The sequence below is a fragment of the Scomber japonicus genome, chromosome 10, assembly GCF_027409825.1.
Source record: "Scomber japonicus isolate fScoJap1 chromosome 10, fScoJap1.pri, whole genome shotgun sequence".
In the NCBI taxonomy this organism is placed as follows: domain Eukaryota; kingdom Metazoa; phylum Chordata; class Actinopteri; order Scombriformes; family Scombridae; genus Scomber; species Scomber japonicus.
This window is the reverse complement of record NC_070587.1, coordinates 33,198,774-33,219,883: the sequence shown is the minus strand read 5'-3', so window position 1 is coordinate 33,219,883 and position 21,110 is coordinate 33,198,774. Positions and strand designations below refer to the sequence as shown.

The 21,110-nt window shown below is 37.5% G+C and overlaps 2 protein-coding genes across 3 annotated transcripts in view; both read right to left on the bottom strand.

The window, feature by feature from the left end:
* Nucleotides 1–1,414: 1,414 nt before the first annotated feature.
* On the bottom strand, nt 1,415–8,589 carry LOC128366706 (NACHT, LRR and PYD domains-containing protein 3-like). 2 transcript variants are annotated; one of them, XM_053327467.1, is made up of 9 exons: nt 8,449–8,589; nt 7,262–7,307; nt 6,899–7,088; nt 4,619–6,401; nt 4,348–4,521; nt 3,468–3,641; nt 3,203–3,376; nt 3,035–3,081; nt 1,415–2,377 (listed from the first exon to the last, which is right to left on the bottom strand). In XM_053327467.1, exons 1-9 carry the CDS (start codon nt 8,520–8,522, stop codon nt 1,833–1,835), a joined length of 3,207 nt encoding a protein of 1,068 aa, XP_053183442.1. In that variant the 5' UTR covers nt 8,523–8,589; the 3' UTR covers nt 1,415–1,832. The 2 variants fall into 2 exon arrangements, with proteins under 2 accessions (XP_053183442.1, XP_053183443.1); XM_053327468.1 differs by having other exon boundaries at nt 7,262–7,304.
* A 2,631-nt stretch (nt 8,590–11,220) lies between these two features.
* Nucleotides 11,221–21,110, bottom strand: part of dek (DEK proto-oncogene) — a 12,970-nt gene continuing 3,080 nt past the window's right edge. The window contains exons 5-12 of the mRNA XM_053327472.1: nt 20,056–20,150; nt 19,158–19,287; nt 17,461–17,826; nt 16,606–16,746; nt 16,429–16,519; nt 15,145–15,287; nt 14,432–14,500; nt 11,221–11,915 (exon numbers count right to left, since the gene is read on the bottom strand). Of these exons, the coding sequence (XP_053183447.1) occupies nt 11,904–11,915; nt 14,432–14,500; nt 15,145–15,287; nt 16,429–16,519; nt 16,606–16,746; nt 17,461–17,826; nt 19,158–19,287; nt 20,056–20,150 (1,047 nt within the window). The 3' untranslated portion in view covers nt 11,221–11,903. The remainder of the gene's footprint in view (nt 11,916–14,431; nt 14,501–15,144; nt 15,288–16,428; nt 16,520–16,605; nt 16,747–17,460; nt 17,827–19,157; nt 19,288–20,055; nt 20,151–21,110) is intronic.

Here is a 21,110-nt window from a genome sequence, read left to right as displayed (position 1 = left end):
AGTTGACAAAGGTTTGCAGGAATTCATGGTTACTCCCTGTGGTGGCTTCTTATAGAGAATTACGTTTGTTGTTCTGTTCATTTGTGCCGTCAATCATTTTGTAATTTGAACATTTCTTGTTTGTATCTTGTTACATTTCCCCCTTCTGTGCCATTTTGCATCCCTGCATTAGTCCCAACGTTAGCTTCAGTTCAAGTGGAGATTCATAAAAGTGAAAATGAGCCATTTGTTTTTACTGAGGATCAAACCAGCAGTGTTGGTGTGTTTACTGACCTGTAGAGGCCTCAATGAAGTGCTGTGCAGAGCTGGTTATCGGTTGCAGGCTCCAGTTTGTAGATATTATACATTTATCACTGTTAAAAGATATGACAGTTTGTTAGTTACAGATTATTTTCAGATAACCTCTTTAATGTTCCAAATTAATCGTAATAATTGATCTTCATTGCATCTCTGCAGGTCTTTAAAATAATTTAAAATATTGAATTTGGTGTTTTAAAAAAAAGACAAAAGAATTGGTATCTTACCTTTATTTAAAATGCAAAACAAACAATTATTTCACAAATACATAAAACCAGGAAATTATACACCAAAACACAATAACCTGACAAATGACAGGATTGCACTAATGATTAACTGCAGCAACTAAACAGGTAATTCGATTTTTTTTAATTTTTTTTTAATCAATGTAAAATTATTGTTATTATTTTCTTCCTTTCATGTCATTGTAAATTAAATATCTTTGGGGATTTTTTTGGACTGATGGTGAGACCAAATATAAAAAATAAAAACATAATGTTTCAGGGAAACTGTGATGAAACTTTACTGTAGCGTGTAGTGGTGTTACAGAAATAGACACTGCTACACTCCTTCAGAGTTTATAAAGTGATCCTGATAAACAAGACACAAAAAATATTACAAGTAAATTACATAATTACATAAAATAATATTAAAACATTTTTTTAAAGGCTTTTTATATGTTTATGGTTAATGACTGAGCTATCAATTCGTTTTAATATATTTGAATGTGAAGGTCATTAATAAAAACATATATATACAATGGAAAAAATCAGCATACAACACAAAGTAATAAATCATATTTTTCTTTTAATCATATTTTGTAGATATGTTTTATAGCAATGTTTTAAAAATGAATGTATGTTATGTATTATTATATGTTTGTTTTAAATGTTCCGGATAAAAAAGAATAGAAAGAGCATTTAAAATCTAAATTTTCAGTTGGTCACATCCCTCTCAATTTATTTCATCTACTTCTCAGTAACAAACATTAACTCAATGAATATTCATATATACATATATATTTTCTTTTACGTTATTGCTCTACTTTATTACTCTATTTACTTACCATATACATACATACATATATACAGAAATATATATACCTGTATATCTAATATACAAATATACAGATTACAAAACTTTTTTTTACAATTTACATGGTAATCTCAACAAAGTAAAGTCATTTGTACATTTGATGCAAAGTTAATACAACAATGTTATATTTAAGAAGTTATTATGTTCTCTAAACTGTAACAATGTGTTTGGTGTCATGTATTTAAGTCCATGTGAACCAAATTTCACAGCATTTCATCAAATAGTCGAGATTTCAATCATTTCAATAAAAACAAATTGAAACAGAGGAAGAAAAGTCAAAAGATGACCAAAGTCAGAGGGATTCATCATCTGGGAACCATGAATGTCTGTACAGAATGTAACTGTATCTGTACGAATGGGTAAAAACAGATTCCTTGGACGTCTCGATTGTCTCGATTGTTTCAATGTTAATGTGAATGATGACGGATCAAGTTTTGTGTTTAAGCTGTTTCACTCAACAGCCTCACTGAGGAGCCCTGGCCCCAAGCTCTGAAAACTGTGTGGAGCGGTTTGGTGAATTTGGTGTGGAAGGTGTGCAGGTGTGTCAGTGATCCTCCAGTAGACATTCTGTAGAAGGACAGGATACCAGCCACCCAGTCCAGATACACCGCCAGTCTATGAAAACCAGCCAGAGGGACATGAAGGACGATGCTCTTGAAGTTATGATACGCTCGGTAGCCATGAGCAGAGCAGTGCAGACCCCAAGAGACCTCATTGTATCCCATCAAACAGTCATTATCTGGACCTTTACGACAGATATCCTTGTAGGTCACTCCAATCCCGGCCCAGTTTCCCTCCCACTCCACCTCCCAGTAGCAGCGGCCTGTCAGGCCCTGCTGGAACAGGACTTGGGTCCAGTAGTCGAACCTCTCTGGGTGGTCAGGATACGACTGCTCCACTCGGGCCTGGCTTACTTTTCGGTTGTCGTCAGAGAGGACGAGGAGTTTGTGGGCTGTGTTTGTATCCACTGTGAGCTCACATGAATCTGATGGCAGGAAGAAGTCAAAGAGTTAGACATTTATACAGACAGTTTATATCAGTGCCACTGAAAACACTTTCTACTTATTGGCTGGCAGGTATCTATACATCAGGAAACATAAAACACAACTCCAGTCAACATTGTAATCACTGTTTAAATCAGTGCTTGAGGTATTTTAAACTGGAGGTATCCATCACTACAGTACTGATGCTTCATGCTCTGCTAACTGACTAGTAAAACAATAGATTAGATAGATAACTGATTACAAAAGTCTTGGGTCTCATTGCCCATTGATTTTCTATAAGTCATTATGGTATCAATATCTAAAGACCCTCTAATATGTGTGCTGTTGGTTATTTTAGAAATAATAACTCCATTAATAAGATTTGAAGACTTAGAGTATAGTTAGTGGCAGAAGAAGTATTTAAGATATGATCATATAATCTTTAATAATTATATGATCATATAATCTTTGTTAGTCCCATAATGAGGAGATGTACAACATTTAAGGGTTAGGGTTAGGGTTAGGTTAGTTTTTGCATAATTGTCTTCAGTAATAGTATAGATACAGCTATTTAAAAATACTGCATTACAAGCAAAAGTCCTGCATGAAAAATATTACTTAGCTAAAAGTAAAACAGATTTTTGATGAATAAAACTTACATTGTCTCAGTCCTGGTTTAAACCAGTGTTCTGCATTGTGGTCGACTCTATGGAGCAGATAGAAACACATGTGAAGACTTCTACTTGCTAAAGGAAAAGTCAGAGTCACTGATTGTTTCAGTGTTTCCTCTGAGGAATATGAATGTCTAAAAATTAGATATTCTTTACCTCAGCTTAGTAAATTCACATCGACCTTCCTCCAGAGCTTCAGAGATGAGCTTCACTCCAGACTCTCCGAGGTGATTGTAGCTCAGGTCCAGCTCTCTCAGGTGGGATGGGTTGGACTTCACAGCTGAAGCTAAGAAACCACAACCTTTCTCTGTGATGTTACAGAATGACAACCTGTGACAGAGAGACAGAATCCACCTTTAACAGCTGCTTGTTACCCTTCATAAATATAACAGTAGCATTAATAGTTTTCTTAAAAGAATACCTGATGGTTTCCAGTTTACAGTTCACATTTTCCAATCCGTTACAGAGCAGCTGCACTCCTGAGTCTTCGATGTCGTTGTCACTCAGGTCGAGCTCTTTGAGAGGTGATGAAGGATGAATCAGGACTGAAGCCAGGCTCTCACAGCATCTCTGGGTGAGACTGCATCGGTTCAGCCTGAAAGGACAAACAATGCAAAATAAAGGAACATTAGAAGCTTGACAATGGCTGCAATCATTTCAGGGATCTTGTATTGGACTGTGTTATACTGTCAAGTCTTCTTTGTCATTCTTTATTATTTTGCACATATAACAAGTACATGTAGAGTAGAACTGTCATGGATTCAAGGTTTTGAGTCTCTTTGTGTTTTGTTCTTTTAGATTTACGGTTTTAAACTTGTGTTGCCCGATTCTTTGGGTAATTTGGTTTTGCTCATTTATGTTATTTGACTTTTCTCTGGTGGTCTTTCTTCCATTCTTAGTTAGCTTGTAGTGGTGTGTACTTGAGTTTTGTATTCTGGTACAGTTTGATGCTGAATTGTTACTGAGAGGTGTTTTATGGGTTTTGGTTTGCTCTGTGTTATTCTTGTGTGTTCCTTCACTCCTCCGATGTTCATGTGGTTCTCTTCACAACTCCTCTAGAGACCTTTGAAGTCTACAAATTTTCATGCTTATGAACACATTTACTAAGATATTTCAGTCTGGTACTGTTGCTACCACAACAAACCTTTTCTGGGCAAACCCACAAGTTGTTCTACCATGACTTGCAAAGCAAGTGTTGTGGTTACTATACTGTCTCTATTGTTGCAATGACTCATCAGTGTTTTGGGAATTTCCAAAATCTTTGTTCAGTCACATTATTGTCAGCTGTCACTTTGACTCACCTCAGCATCATCAGTCTGCAGGGTCGGCTCTTCAGTCCGGTGCAGAGAAATTTAATTCCTGAGTCTTGTAAGTTGTTGTCACTTAGATTTAAATGATTCAGCTCATTGGAGTTTGAGCTGAGAATGGAGGACAGCTCCTTACAGCAGTCGGCAGTGAGGTTACAATCATTCAACCTGATAAATAGAAACACAAAGTCTAATTGTTATTTACACTTGCAAACTCCACAGATGATTGTTAAAACTAAAGTTACAAATGATGAGAGAGACTTGCATTGCTGATTTGGATGCTTTGATGGCTGGTAGGAGCCTCAGAAGGCCTTCTTTTGTCCTGGAGTATTTCTTGAGCTGGATCTCCTCTGGTTTCTCAGGTGAAGTCAACAACACAAAGACCAGAGCTGCCCACTGAGCAGCAGAGCACTCATCCATCACTGAGTCTTGGTCTGACTCCATGTATCTCTGGATCTCCTCCACCAGAGAGTGGTCGTTCAGTTCATTCAAACAGTGGAAGAGATTGATGTACTTCTCTGGCTGATGAGTCTGACTGATTCTCTCCTTGATGTATTTGATGGTTTCCTCGTGACTTTGGGAGTCGCAGGTTTCTACCTGCATCTTCAGGTCTTTGAGCAGATCCTGACTGGACTTCAGAGAGAGTCCGAGGAGGAAACGCAGGAAGAGATCGAGGTGGCCGTTGTTGCTTTGTAAAGCTTTGTCCACTGCTGCTTTGTGCAGTTCATATACAGGCTTTGGTTGGGTCATCTGTTCAGATCCAATCATCAGGTTTACACCAGACATGTTATACATCACATGGACGTACAAAGCTGCAAGAAACTCTTGAACTGACAGATGCACAAAGCAGAAGACTTTTTGCTGCATGCAGGACTCTTCCCTGAAGACTTGAGTAAAGAGTCCAGAGTACAGAGATGCTTCTTTGACATCAATACCACAGTCCCTGAGATCATCCTCGTAGAAGATCAGGTTGCCTTTCTCCAGCTCCTGGAAGGCCAACTTCCCAAGTGTCATGATCATCTTGTTTTTCCCCTGGGAGTCCAGTTGTTGCTCCTCGCCGTACTTGACACGCTTCCTTGTGGTCTGATGAGCCAGAAAGTGGATGTACATCTGAGTCAAAGTCTTTGGCATTTTTCCTCCTCCTGCTTTGGCACACATGTTTCCCAGGACGATAGAGGAAATCCAGCAAAACACCGGCACGTGGCACATGATGTAGAGACTTCTTGCTGACCTTATGTTTGCAATAACTCTTTTGGCCAAATCTTCATCTTCAATTTTCTTGTGGAAGTACTGCTCCTTCTGCAGGTTGTTGAAGCCTCGTATCTCAGTCACCCGGTCAACATACTCTGGAGGGATGCAGCTGGCAGCAGCAGGTCGGGTAGTTATCCACAGATTGGCTTCTGGTAGCAGGTTACCTGCAATTAGATTTGTCAGCAGAACATCTACTGAGGCTGCTTGTGTAGCATCACAACATCTCTCATTTCCATTGAAATCCAGAGGGAATCTGCACTCATCAAGACCGTCTAGTATGAACAGAACTTTGTACGATTTCAGGTCTTTGATTCCAGATTCTTTCAGGTCTGGAGAGAAGTTACACAGGAGCTCCATCAAGCTTTGCTTCTTATTTTTAAACAAATTCAGCTCCCTAAAGGGAACTAAAAACAGGAGCTGGATGACTTGATTGGCTTTCTCTTCTGACCAGTCCAACATGAACTTCTGGGTCAGCACGGTTTTGCCAATGCCTGCTATCCCCATGGTGAGCACAGTTCTGATTGGTGTGTCTTGTTTGGGTAAAAGCTTGAAGATGTCCTCACATGTGATCAGAATTTCTGTTGATTTCTGCCTGTTGAATGCTGCCTCAATTTGTCTCACTTCATGTTCGTTGTTGACCCCTCCACTGGCTCCCTCTCTCAGGTAGATGTTTGTGTAAATCTTTTTAAAAGGCACAGGACACTGCAGTGTATTTATCTCGTCCGACAAGTTCTTATTTTTCCTCTTCAGGAAAGATTTTATTTTCCGTTGATAAAGTCTGAGTTCTCCATAGTGACCTAACAGCACAGAAATATGTAACATCAATAATCCTCCTTATAACTCTAGAAATGATCAGATAATCATTATGATGTTTTTTTCAGTATTAATGTAATCCAGTGACAGTGTCTGTACATTCATGTCTACACTGAAAACAGGAGATGCTAATTGCTGATTAAACACTTTATTGAATTTAAATGCAAAACTGGCTCAACCCCAGTTCAAATTCAAATATTAGCCTGCTAACAAGTAATGGATACTGGCATGCTGTTAGGTTTTAATTATAAAGTGATGTTAACAGGGAATTAGTTACATGTTGGACAAATTGAGATTCTGAAGATGAAAAGTCAGGGGATCACTAAAATATTCATGATGTATCTTCTGGGAACCATTTCCTTCAAATGTATCTGTTCGTGATACAAATATTTCATAGTAGACTAAACTTAATGGACGGATGAATTGTTACAAAAACTTAATACATAATATATAATATTTAAGATAACATGCAGCCTCTTACTTTGCTCAAGTGTGTGAGCATGTTCATCCTCTTTCATGTCCCTCAAAACATGGAGGGCAATCTTCAGAGCTGCTTCCTTCATTTCATCATCAACCGGTGGATCAGTGAGTTTGTCAGGTTTTGTAGAAAGGACCTTCTTATTTGCTTTCACAGCCTTCTTTAGAAAGGCCACCGCTTTGGATTCAAACACCTGACAAATACAATGTTTTTTTTCACATTAACATGATACAGACCACTGTTTTATTTTGGAATTATGTTAATGCAATGACCTGAGACATAGCGACTCCAATGACAACAAAAAATGATTAATTATGTATATTGATATTTGATTATTAGTTCATTGATATATACAAAATTACCCACCTTCAGTGTGTCTGGGTTCTGCTCGAAGCTTGATGCAGTCTTGCTGCTGAAAAGGGTTATTAAAGAGTTTTTAAAGAGACAGGAGCTAAAACAGACCATTGCAGGCAGAGGCTGAACTGAAGGGCTGCATAAAGGAAGGAATCTTTGTTTGTATGCATGTATGTTTTTCACATATCACAAGAGCATTCGATCAATTGCACACTTGACAGATGTATTGCTGAGGACTCAAAAAAGTGCAGTTTCGAGGGTGAAGTTGTTTGGATATGGGCTTCTTGTGAAATATATAAAGATTCCTTATAAACGAAATTGCTTCTGCTTCTTCTTTTACCCGTGTTATTATTGTTATTACCAATGCTGAATATTAGAAACCTTTCATTCTGACAGCATTGATAATCTTACCTTGTTCTGGGTTCAGTGCTGAAGGCTGGAGGATATCCTTTGGAGCGATCACTCTTAGCAGACAAAAAACTTAATATTGAAGACACTGATCCACTGTCAGATTTCCTCCTCTTCTTGGCTTTAGTGGCTCTGGAATAGTTCAATAACAATCTAGATTACAACCACAGATCTAGATTACAACCACAATCTAATCCAGCTTTACTGTAACAGAAATATATAATATATTATCGAGTTTTTGTAAATCATGCGAAGATATTCCAGCTGAGCCTCAAAATATAAAATACACCTGTAAATGTGCATGATATGTCCCCTTTAATTCTTTGCACTATTTCTCCTTAATACATCATCAACAAGAGAATAACACTTGTTCTTGATCCACAAAATAGATTTTATCTTCCAACAGTCATGGGTTGTAATCACTTTTATTTTGTAGAGGCATTCACTTATTCAATTCATAGATCTATGGATATTAAAAGCAACGATCAGTAGACGAATGGTTGTTGCATGCACCATCCCTTTTTCTCTCCTGTTTCCTGTTGGCTTCTCTGCAAGCAACTGTCAACCAAAGATGACACCTCACCGCCAGATGAAAAAAAGGAAAACGCTCACTAGTCACCTACACACTGATGACAGTCTGCTGTTTTAATGAGGTGGATTTTTCCCTCCAATAGGTATGAAATAGTTAACGATCTAAGAGAAATACATCCCTATGCAAACGGTTTCTGGTTTCAGTATGATGGTCAGTGGTATAAAATCTGCATGAGCATCTGTCAGCATTATTATCTTACCTTGTTCCTGACGTTCTGGGTTCAGGGCTGAAGGCTGGAGGATATCCTTTGGAGTGATCACTCTTAGCAGACATTAAGTTTATTACTGAAGACACTGATCCACTGTCAAATATCCTCCTCTTCTTGGCTTCAGGGGCTCTGAAATAGTAACAATCTAGATCACAACCAATGTTTCGGCAGAACTGAATAAAACCACAACCGAAATATATAATCTGAAAAATGAAGCTGCTCAGTGTCAAGAGTCTAGTGAGGCCCTTAATCTGTGTCATTTGATGACTGCAGTAGAAACCAGATATAATACAGACAGATTAATACATTTGGGATGTACCAATATATTTTCACTGTATTATTATGTATACAGCCAATTATTATAAATGTGTTGTGTTTGTTATGTATAATGGGATCTATTGAATGACTAATGATGTTTCAGTCTAAACCTTTGTGGTCAAAAACTGCTTTTTGTTTATTTATTGATTTATTTTTATTTTTTATTATTTTTGTCTTTTTGGTTTGTCACTGTTTCTAATGGAGATGAAGGACAAGGAACACATATGATTATTTACTTTATTTATAAATGTGTATTTGAGTTTAATGACAGATATAAACTAAACTAAACCAGTCCATGAGATTAAATGTGGTTAAAGTATAAGGCTGGCAATGAACTGATCTACTAGTGTATTGTGTGTGTATCCAAAGCCAGATATATATTTTTTCTCTGTGTTGTAGACTTCTGTTGTCGAAAAACTATTAAAAACACAAAATAAAACTGACTGTGGGAGATGCTGTCCAAAACAATCCTTAAAAAGGTTTAGCTTCTATGTTATCTGCATTTATTTGCTCAACTTTGCTATATTGGTCCTAAAGTAAACTCCTACCTTTGTTGTTGTTGTTTGCGCTTCATGCTGAAGTCTGGACGATATTCTTTGAGACGATCACTCTAAACAGATGCTGATCCAGCTTCAGATCCACATTCACTCATCTTCAGGAAGTCTATAGAGAGATTACTGCAGCAGTCTACATCAAGCTTGACTAAGATCCCATAAAGATGTTGTGTCTGTGTTGCTTTCGATCATTGACAGTGTAATTTAAACTGTTCACTACCTGCTGCAGCAAACACACACAGTAAAGAGATCTGTTTGATTATATCTGGATATCCGTATTTCTATTCTTCCACTGTGATTAACATAGTCCTCTTTGTTTGTATGGAAATTTCCAGCTTTCCAGGAGCAGCGAAAACTAAATGAAATAATAAAAAATAAAAAACGGGCAGCCATCGGCCCACCGGGAAAAATCCCGGCCAATCCACCCCTGCCTTAACTCAGAGTTAACTGACCGGCAGCTCAGAGTTAGTCAAACCACAGTTCAGGTTTTGACTCAGAGCTGGCTGGTTAAACCTGCTTCCTGAAACAAGCCCCCAGCTGGGGCGGAGTGTAAACAACGAGTGCAAACAAAACAAAACACAGAATACTAATATATGTGCAATGTGTGAAAAAAACGTGCAGATTTTAATGCCCTTTGCATAATGCACATAATAGGAAACGAAGTGAAGTTAAATTATTTATAATCATCAACATGATCAAACTATTAAACATCAAGTTGTTTTAGTGGCAGGTCTGCAGAAAGCGCAAAAATAATTTCTTCTCATGCAACATTTAATATTAACGTTTAAGGAGCTTCTCTGTCTGCACATGATGCATCACATCAACTTGTCTTTATAAAACATAATGTTCTCCAAACAGCTTAGTTAATATGAGAGAGACTTACCTCCCAGTGCAGCAGCCGCCATTTCTGCATCAACACTGCAGATTGGCGCCAAACTCATAATAACATAACATAAACAACTTCAGCATACTTTCACTTTGACACGCCTGCAGTTCAAGATAACAAACCGGTTAACCCTGCTGCCATGGCAACACACGCAAACCCTGTTTACAGCAAGCAATCCACGAAGCCTGCCTAATTAAAAAAACATGTTTTGACATGACACACCTGAAACTTTATGATAAATAATAATATATTATTTACTGTATTTGCATCTGAACTGTTGTTTTCTTGAAATGACTTTGATGTTCAGTTCCCTTTTTTTGAAGAACAGGAACTACAAGAATATAGAAGTGATGACCGATGGTGATAAACATAGAGAAGGGGAACTAGTTTTCAGTTCAACTCTCTATACTCACTCAATACATTATATATATACATATACATATACATATATATATATATATATATATATATATATATATATATATATATATACATATACATATACATATACATATATATATATATATATATATATATATATATATATATACATATACATATACATATACATATATATATATATATATATATATATATATATATATATATATATATATATATATACATATACATATATACATATACATATACATATATATATATATATACATATACATATACATATATATATATATATATATATATATATATGTTTCTCTGTGGTGTAGTATATATAGTATATATAGTGTATATATAGTATATATATAGTATATATATATATGTTTCTCTGTGGTGGAAGTATAGTAACAAAAAGACTTTGCTAGTAAAAACACTGTAACGTTGAAACAGAAGATGAAGATTTGACTCATTTGGACGCTGAAGCTTCATATTAGCTTCACTAACTGAGAATTGAGTTGTAACATTTTGTAAAATCTGTCACAAAATGTAAAAACCACTCTGAGGCAATTTTGTTCAAAAAGGTACAATTTTAATCGGTAAGTAAATTGATTTTTAAATTGTAAATTATTATTTGACAGCAAAACAAGTAACAAAAAACCCAAAAAACAACTTGAAATGGTTGTTAAAAAAAAAAAAAAAAAAAAAAAAAAAATAGCTTCATCTAAATAAAAAGCTTAACATTGAGAGTTAAAAGCAAAGATCAGATTTTGGCAAACTGTGTTTTAAAGTCCAAACTGCTGCTTTTTCATTTTGACCTGCAAAACATCCACTGATCATTAAATCACCTTCACACGGAGAGTAAACCTAGAAATAAAGCAGACTGTTGAATTCTGATCCATTAATAAAGATCATTCTGTTTCCTTTTTACCAAACAGAACTGAAAGCCGACTTCCAGCCAGAAACTATTAAATGATGGAACATGTGAGAAGTGTTTTGGATTTGTTACTCTGCTGATCAGACTTTTGCTTTGGACTCGACTGAAGGCACGAAGCCGTGCCTGAGAACTCTAACAACGATGATTAACTCTGCTGAGTTTACCTGAAATCCTACACGAGTCGATATATCCATTAAAAAATAAAAAACAACAACAAACAGAAACATGTAAAAAACAGAACAAGAAGAACTTTGTATGAAAAAGAAAAACATGATATGAAAGAAGAAAAGAAGCGTTTCAGTCATTTCTGCTGAAGTTTGTCCCTCGTCAACGTTTACAGAGATTCTTCAGACCTTCATGTGATCAGCTGTGAGACACAAACGTTAAACACAGTCAAGTTAAAACATTCAAACATTGGGCGCCGTATATTATTCAATGGTTTTACTGGCAGGGCCTAGTTGAGATCATAGTGGTATTCATAATGTGTGTGTGTGTGTGTGTGTGTGTGTGTCCTTTGAACTGAAAGAGTTTGACACCCAGCTGTGGTGAGCTGTCACACCACACCTTAAAATATCCGCCCAGTTGATCGTGTCGATGCAGCTCAATACTGAAACCCTGGACTGTAAAATCTAACAGCTGTAATGTGTCTGTGTGCAGCTACAGACAGTCTGACCATCTCTCTCTGTTAAACTGATCAAATAGTGAGTTTTCAGCCGTCATTATCAGCATTATATCAACAGCTAGAATCATTTTTCAGACCATGAAAAGCAGCTGAATCCTTTAAATGTGAAGGAAAGTGGATGCATCATCAGATTAAATGATGATCTGAGAGGAAAGTGTGTGTTATTCAGCCTCCTCCCTTCCTTCATTCACTTCCTGTGTCAGAGAGGCAGACCTTCGCAGCTTTAGAAAGTTCAATTTAAGGCTTTTAAATGCTTCATAAAATGCAATTCAATACCTGTTTCACAATAAAAGTATGAAAGGTAGCAATAAAAAGCATCAGGACTGATAAGAGTTAGAATTATAAATGTCAGCTTATTTATATGTTTGTCATTACTTCCTGTATCAGAGTCAAAAGTCATACAGGAAGTATACATGTACTAGTAATGTGACTCCAGTTTAAAGGCTCTCAGTGTGTTAATAGAGGAGAAAGATGAGATTAAGAGTCAAGGGTTAAAAAAGTGACTTTATATACATAACATCATAACCTGGTTGTGGATGAACTGCAGGAAAATAGTGAATGAACGGCTGAATAAATAAAATACCTATTTAATTTAACGTTGGAGGTCTGCAGCAGTAGATTGGGGGTAGACAACTTTTAAATATCTTCTGTTATACATATAATAAATACTGCTCAAGAATATCTGTCCAATACCTGCAGGTTAATTTGATGGTCTTTATCGACCCCTGCTGGACGAACCGGATATTGCATGCTTCTTAATTTCAGCCTTTTACACCTGTGCTGGTTTGGTCTGACTTTAAGGAGTCTTTAAATGATATTGTGCTTTCTTTAGTTTTAAAAAAGCGGGTTGTATTCATCCTGTGACACTTCACAATAAAAGCCTTCAGTTAGTTTGTCATTGGGAAGCTTTTAATATGAAGCAGCAGCAGGAACTAAAATAAAGCAGATATCTGACAGTACAAACAGAAAATGAACTTCAGACTACAGAGCTTCAGTGAGAAGCTGCAGAAGCACTGAGACACTTTAAAAAAAAAATCTCTCTCAGGTTCAAATTTTCTTTTGTCCCATGTGCAATCAATACAGTTAACATGTACAAACCCTAAAAACATTTCTTATTTTTATTTGGATTGTGATTGTTCTTATCAAGTTTGGTTGTGCTGTATGCTGAGATGATGTTTGTTATGTCACTGTTTGTTTATTTATTTATTTATCTATTTATGCTTGTTGTGTTAGTTGTTTATTGTTACTGTCACTGCAAACCAAATTTCCCCTCGAGGGAAAATAAAGCTCTGAACTGAACTGAGTCTGACAGCACGCTTGTCTGAGGGGAGCAGAGGGGCTGTTAGGGGTTTGTTAGGAGGCAGTTTGTGGTGGAGTTTTAAACTGACAGCGAGTAGCGGTTTGGTTTGCTGTAGCCAAAAGTGAACAGAAAAAGCCTAAATGTGTCTCCACATCCTGTCGAGTGTATAGCTACTTTATGGTTATGAATATTTGTCAAATCAAAAGGAAACTTCATCAGTATGTAGCTGAGTCTGATATTCTGTTTGTCTTTTTTTCTTTTTTTTTTTTTGTAATGATGCTGTTCCTCATGCCTTTCAAATTGCCCCTCGGGGACAAATAAAGTGTTATTTAAGCTAATTTGTTTTTTTTTCTTTTCTGAGTTAAAATTTCTGAATCATAAATCCTGTGTTGAATGAGTTGATGCACTTTCATAGTTACCATAGTTTCAGGATAACTGTTGCTATTAGATGGATAGATAGATACTTTATTGTAAGCTGGTAAGATGTGTTGTGATGCTCTCTTCTCTTTGGTTAAACGTGTTTAAAAGTCATTTATTCTTGTTTAAACTGGAGTAGCAACAGTAGATTATTATTAGTATGTTCCTGAGGTTTGTTTTTTTTAAAGGTTCGTCGGCAAAAACGGCCGTAATTCTGTTAAATCTGTCAGACATTTCCTCTCATTTGCATATTTTGAATACTGACTGTTCTCTGAGCTACTTTTATAGTTAATAAAGGTGCTTCACTAAAGTTCCTGATTGATGTTTGATGTTTGTCCTGTGAGCAAACATCCTGCAACTGCTGCAAGTAAATAACTCAAACACTGGATGAAAGGAAGAGAGAGAGAGAGAGAGTGTGTGTGTGTGTGTGTGTGTGTGTGTGTGTGTGTGTGTGTGTGTGTGTGTGTGTGTGTGTGGTACTCACAGACTTGACTGTCTGTTTGATGTAGTCCTTCTTGCTGGTCAGGTCGTGGTCTGGGTAAGTGTCAAATACCTGAGAGACAGAAAAGAATGAAAGCTCGACTCACTTCTGACTATAAAACAATATATACGATACATCTTCTTCCTGTTTATGCAGCAAAACTATTAAAACACGTCACAAAGAAGGAACATGTCACCCAGTGCAGTTTTTTTGTTTGTAAAAAAAGGCTCCAAATACTAATGTCAGTGATTGTGTTTTCAGTCTCCAGAGAGTACTTCAGTGTAAGACAGACACAAGCTAAATCCTCTGTGTGTGTATCGTGGTGTGTGTATCGTGGTGTTGTGTATCGTGGTGTTGTGTATCAGGATGATGTGTATCATGGTGTTGCGTATCAGGATGTTGTGTATCAGATTGTGTATCGTGATGTTGTGTATCGTGATGTTGTGTGTCGTGGTGTTGTGTGTCGTGGTGTTGTGTGTCGTGATGTTGTGTATCATGATGTTGTGTATCAGGATGTTGTGTATCAGGATGTTGTGTATCAGGATGTTGTGTATCATGATGTTGTGTATCAGGATGTTGTGTATCAGGATGTTGTGTATCAGGATGTTGTGTATCATGTTGTGTATCAGGTTGTGTATCATGATGTTGTGTATCATGTTGTGTATCATGATGTTGTGTATCATGTTGTGTATCTTTATGTGTTCTAACAGTCTGACCTTCTGGCAGATCTGTTTCATGGTCATCTCCTCCAGGTCGGCTTCCTTCAGCAGACTCTGGACCGTCTGCTTCAGCTGCTCGTCAGTCGGTGATTTCTTTATCATCTTAATGAGCGGCTCGTCATCGTCTGAGCTGTCCTCTGCTGCAGGACACACAGGAAAATTATTATATATATGCAACTAATTCACAGTTAACTCACCAAACCGGTTCTGCTTCTGTATAAACACAAAGGGAGAGCTGGTATGTATTCAGTGCAGGTTGCTACAGGCTAAATAAAGAAGTGGAACTGCTTAAAAGGTCAGTGATAATTAAGTGTTGGCAAGATGAGCAATTAAAAGCAGCATCAGGTTTGTTAAAATGTACATTTAGTATTTTTGTTGGTTTTATATCATTTGAAATGACATTTGCACCATTTTTTTACCAAAAGTAAGACTGACTTAAAATGTCAGATGGTGTAACCACAAAAGAATGATAAATATGTAAATTCCTGACATGATATACATGTGAGCAATGTTCCTGGTATTAGACAGTAAGGACAGTCTCAGTATTTTTATGGAGCTTTTCCATTATACAGTTCTAGCTCTACTCAACTCGACACCAGGAACCTTTTCCATTACTATAGTACCTCTTCAACGTGAGCAGGGTCGTCATAGCAACGCTGCATTACACTGCCGTGATTTTGTTTTATACGTGACACAAACACATAACTAATGGAGGACATGGAGGCGATGGTGTACTTGCTGCTGTATGTGTCTTTCTGTCACACACAAAGCAAGAGAAGAGAAACCGAATCACTGTAACGCTGTTGTTGGTATTTAAAAATGCCGGCTTTGATTCTTGTGTGGGACGGCTCATGACTCTTCCAGTGACTCTCTGACCAATCAGAGGCCAGCAGTCTGTTGACGTCACATTTAGTATCAGCTCGGCTCGCTTTGAACCTCAGCAGAGCAGGTACTAAAAAAGCACCAGGTACCAGGTACTATCCCTAGTGGAAACGCAAGAAAAACTGAGTAGAGTCGAGTAGAGCTAGAACTGTAGAGTGGAAAAGCTCCATAAGTGCAGCAGTGAAACCTGCAGCAGAGAAACCTGCAGCAGTAGTAAAACCTGCAGCAGAGAAACCTGCAGCAGTGAAACCTGCAGCAGTGAAACCTGCAGCAGTGAAACCTGCAGCAGAGAAACCTGCAGCAGTGAAACCTGCAGCAGTGAAACCTGCAGCAGTGAAACCTGCAGCAGAGAAACCTGCAGCAGTGAAACCTGCAGCAGCAGTCCCAGCAGCAGCTCACCTGTATTCGTGTTGTTTTTGCTGTTGCTGCTGCTGTCGGCCTTCTTAGTTTTGGCAGCAGGTTTGGCCGGAGCAGACTTCTTCTTTTTGGGCTGCGACACAAAGAGACGATCATCAGCTGGGTAATGTTTAAATACATGAGAAACGCTTTAACGACGTCAGGCGTCTGCAGCTTTACCTTCTCTACTTCACTGTCCGACTCCGACTCGTCTGAAACTTCCTTCTTCGCTCTCTTTTTGGGAGGAGCCGTCTTCTTCGCTGGTGTCCTTTGTCTTTTCAGCGATGTGGATTTCTTGGACGCAGATTTCCCTCTGCTGGACTTTGACTTGGAAGACTGACACAAAGAGTTTGAGTGAGGAAAAAAAAATCACTGTTTCATATCTGTTATTATAAATACTGTTTGAAGGTTTGAAGTCTTAGTGATGAGCAGACGATGCTGAATATTACAGACTGATTCAGTTCTGCAGCTAAAGGATAAGATGCTCAACTCAGACAGACACATTCCATCAGAGATTAAAACAGTAAAATCAGTGAAGTGTTTTAGAGCATCAGCTGCTACAACTGTTTTAAACCACTAGATGTCGCTGTGCTGCTCAATTTAAAGCTCCACAGTTTCACTAAAACTTTCATCACTAAGTTTTTCTTTAACCGTCCTGTTGTCAAGTCAAGAAATGAGGGAAGGAAGGAGGGAAGGAAGGAAGGAACAGTCAAAACAGACGGGGTCAATTTGACCCGGGAGGATGACAGGAAGGTTAATGAGACAAAACATTTTAATTCTCATATAAAGGCTGCAACTAATGACTGTTTCCACTATTCATTAATCTGATGTTCATGGATTATTTGATGTATTAAATATTATAAAACAGCTGAAAATGTTTGAGACGTAAGGCGATGACTTCAAATGTCAAAAGAAGAACAGCAGATTCTCACATTTGAGAAGCTGGAATTAAGGAATATTTGATTAATTGATTAGTTACATAGTCGATTAACTTCCTGTTAGTCAACTAATCAGAGTTTGTTTATTTGCCTTTACCTCATCATCATCGTCATCATCATCATCAGATTCCTCCTCTTCCTCCTCCTCTTCATCGTCTGCAGACTCCTCCGACTTGTCAGACCGCTCTTCCTCTTCCTCTTCTTCTTCTTTATTCGATCTTTTCTCCTCAGCGTCGGATCCCTCCGCCTCGGCCGAAGCTCCGACCTTCTCGTCTTCATCGTCGTCGTCTTCGTCGCTGCTCAGGTCCATGACGATGGCTTTGGACTTGCTGCCCAGTTTGGATTTTTTGGGGCTGGACGACGAGCTCCTGGGTTTGGGTTTGCTCTTCTTCTTGGTTTTGGTGTTCGAGTCGTCGCCGGATAGTTTTTTCTTTGATTTCTTCTTCTTCTTCACCGGCAGACGCTGCAGAATAAAAACCAGAGAGAGTGAGAGAGAGAGAGAGAGAGAGAGAGAGAGAGAGAGAGAGAAAGAGAAAGAGAGAGAGAGTCACTGAAAAGAGGAAACTTTGAGTCTCAGACAAAACTCACCTGTCTTAAAACTTTCAAATTAAATTAAAATGTAAAAACACTTTATTTATCTATAAGCAGAAAATAAACATAATTAGTATCTAAAACACATAAAGCAGATTTAACCCTCCTGTTGTCCTCGTGTCAAGGAAGGAAGGAGGGAGGAAGGAGGGAAGGAAGGAGGGAAGGAATGAGTAAAAGGAAGGAAGGAAAGGAGTAAGGAGGGATGGAGGAAAAGAGGAAGGGAGGAAGTAAGGAGAGAAGGAAAGGTGGAAGGAAAGGAGGAAGGAAGGACGGAAAAGGAGAGAAGGGTGGAAGGAAAGGAGTAAGGAGGGAGGGAGGAAAAGAGGAAGGAAGTAAGGAGAGAAGGAAAGAAGGAAGGAAGGAAGGAAAGAAGGAAGGAGGGAGGGAGGAAAAGAGGAAGGAAGGAAGTAAGGAGAGAAGGAAGGGTGGAGGGAAAGGAGGAAGGAAGGGTGGAAGGAAAGGAGGAAGGAAGGAAGGAATTAATGAATGAAGGAAGGAAGGAGGAGGGAACAAAGAAAGAGGGAAGGAGGGGAAGAATGAAGGAATAATTAAAGAAAGAGGGAAGGAAGGAAGGAAAGAAGGAAAGAAGGAACAGTCAAAAGAGACAGGGTCAATTTGACCCGGGAGGACGACAGGAGGGATAAGCAGATTTAGAAGTCATTTTTAGTGTTTAAGTTTTAAGTGTTAATTAATGTACAACAATTATAACTTATTATAACTTTTCCTTGATTCATTGCCTAGTCTATTTATTTCACTAAATATCTCATTTTATTATTATAGTTATTTGTTTATTAGCTGTTGTTTTATTATGTTATATTTTTTATTTTTCTCTGTAAAGCACTTTGAGCGACATAAAAAAAAATCATCATTATGATGATGAAGATAGAATAAAGTCAGAAAATGACAAAAGCAGCTGACAGTTAACCATCCAAAAATACTCAGTGAAGACAAATTAAATACTAATTTATTCTATATTATATTCATTTAACAGGCTAAGACTTTTCTTTCCCTTAAAAAAACTCACATACATAAAAACAATAATCAAAGTAGAAAAGTTGATTAATTTTCTGTCTAATCATTGCAGCTCTAGTGTTTATAGTCCAGCATCCAGTTATTAAAAACATAATAATAATAATGATAATGATCAGGTGATAATTTAGAGCCGATGAGGTAATAATAATCACATGATGAGGTCACAGTTACCTTGCCGCTGTTTTTCGGTGAGGTGAGGAACGTCAGGATCCTGTCCACCAGATCTGAGTGAGTTCCTTTCTTCTCCAGATCCAAAACACTGCAGACCACTTTCAGTTTGGAGTTGGTCAAGTTTGAGCTCCTGCATACAAAAAACCCCAAAAACAAACATTATAGAGGGTTTTTCTATCGTTTCTTCTCTTTCATTGAGCTGAGAGGTTCCTGAATCATAAAGAACATTTATAATTCAGCTCATTAAACTTTATATTAACTGAGTTTTACACAGTATCAACACTAATTAATTAACCCTTACTTACTGTTCTTGGTCAAATTTGACTCATACTTACAGTTGAAAGCTGTAAAAACACCCTAAACTTTTCCTAATGTGACCCTGAATATATAAAAATTGAGGTATAATGCTTTTTTTTAATGCAACTGATACTTTTTATAAATGTAAATGTCCAAATTTGACTTTTGCTTTTTTTTTTTTTTTTAAATCACCATTATTCATATTCTACAAACTGTTCTCCTGGATCAGATGTAGTGACTAAGAATGTCTTTTTTTCTCTATTAGATAAATATATTAATCTGTTTGATTAATCCTTAATGAATCAGTCAGAGAGCAATCATGTTAATTGGTGCAGAAACTAATTATGAGTCAGAATATGAGCAGTGTGTAAAGGGTTAATCAATAAAAGAAGAGCAGACAGCAGCACATCTAAATTTAAAAAAAATCAAAGCAGATTTTGAGGTTTAATTAAAGCACCAAAGTTCAATGTATTCATTAATAACTTCTTTTATTCACGTTGCTTCAGAAATAAGAGATCTACTCTAACCTGAAGGACACATTTAAACACATAACCGTTCATTAAATACATTTAAATCTAAAAGTTACTCAAGTCAAACTTACTTGAGGAGTTTCTCTCGTTTTTTGGTGTACTGTTCGCTTTCTACATCGAAAGGAAAGCCGTTAAACAGACGCAGGTTCTTCTTTATTGTCGCCATCTGTTCAATAAAAAGACAAAACATTTCAAGTGATTAAAAATGACACAATAATTCAGATTCATAGATTTGTTGACAGCTGACGTCAGTTTAAACTACAGCTCACTCTGATCACACTGTATATTTATATTAAGCTTCTTCTCTGATGCTCCTGACTCACTACATCAGTAATAAATGATGTAATGAATCTTTATTGATTGCATTTTGTGTATAAAAAGGTGTTATACAATTAAGCCCAATTTCCACCAGGTCCGTTACAGCAGTACCGCGGCCACCAGAGCTGATAGGTAGCACTTTAACCAATGAGTGTTTCCACCAGCAGCGTCCCAGCAACCGCAGCGCTATCAATCTGCAGCATTTCTATTTTTGACGGAGCTGTTTCTAACTCGTGACAAGCTCAACAGAGCAGATTGTACCAGACAGGAAGTCAGACACATAATCGGCATAATAATAAAACTTCCGTCTTTCAAAATAAAACAACCCGTGCAGCCTCCCGATCGTATTTCAGCAACAAACATGAATAAAACAGATAAAGACTCCATCTAGCTACGTAGCCTACTGACAGATGAGATAAGCACAAAAATCTAAGAAAATTACCAAATCAACCAAAATTTGAGCAAGTTAACAAAATTGGGCGGTTTAGTTGTGCTGCTACTACAGTAATTACTGTAGACTAAAGGCACTTGTTCGGATTTGATTGGGCTGCTACTACAGTAATTACGGTAGACTAAAGGCACTCGTTTGGATTAGAGTGTGCTGCCGTAATTACTGTATTAGCAGTGCAACTTCATTTTAAAAGGCAGATTTCTCTCCCAGAGCTCTGCTGCTGTAACGCTCCCAGTGTGAGTTGACACCGAGCAGAGGACGGAGATAAACTGTAGCGCTGACGGAGCCGGTGGAAATCCCCAGTTAGAGTTATTATTATTATTATTATTATTACTAAATGAAAACAACAGGAGCTTC

Bases quoted from the DNA above. Each gene is read 5' to 3' on its own strand.
- LOC128366706 (XM_053327467.1), bottom strand. From the start codon at position 8,522: ATGTCTGCTAAGAGTGATCACTCCAAAGGATATCCTCCAGCCTTCAGC. The intron at 7,308-8,448 runs GTAAGATAATAA...AACCCTTTTCAG, and splicing joins CCCAGAACGTCAGGAACAAG to CAGCAAGACTGCATCAAGCT. The intron at 3,377-3,467 runs GTATTCTTTTAA...TCTCTGTCACAG, and splicing joins TGTAAACTGGAAACCATCAG to GTTGTCATTCTGTAACATCA.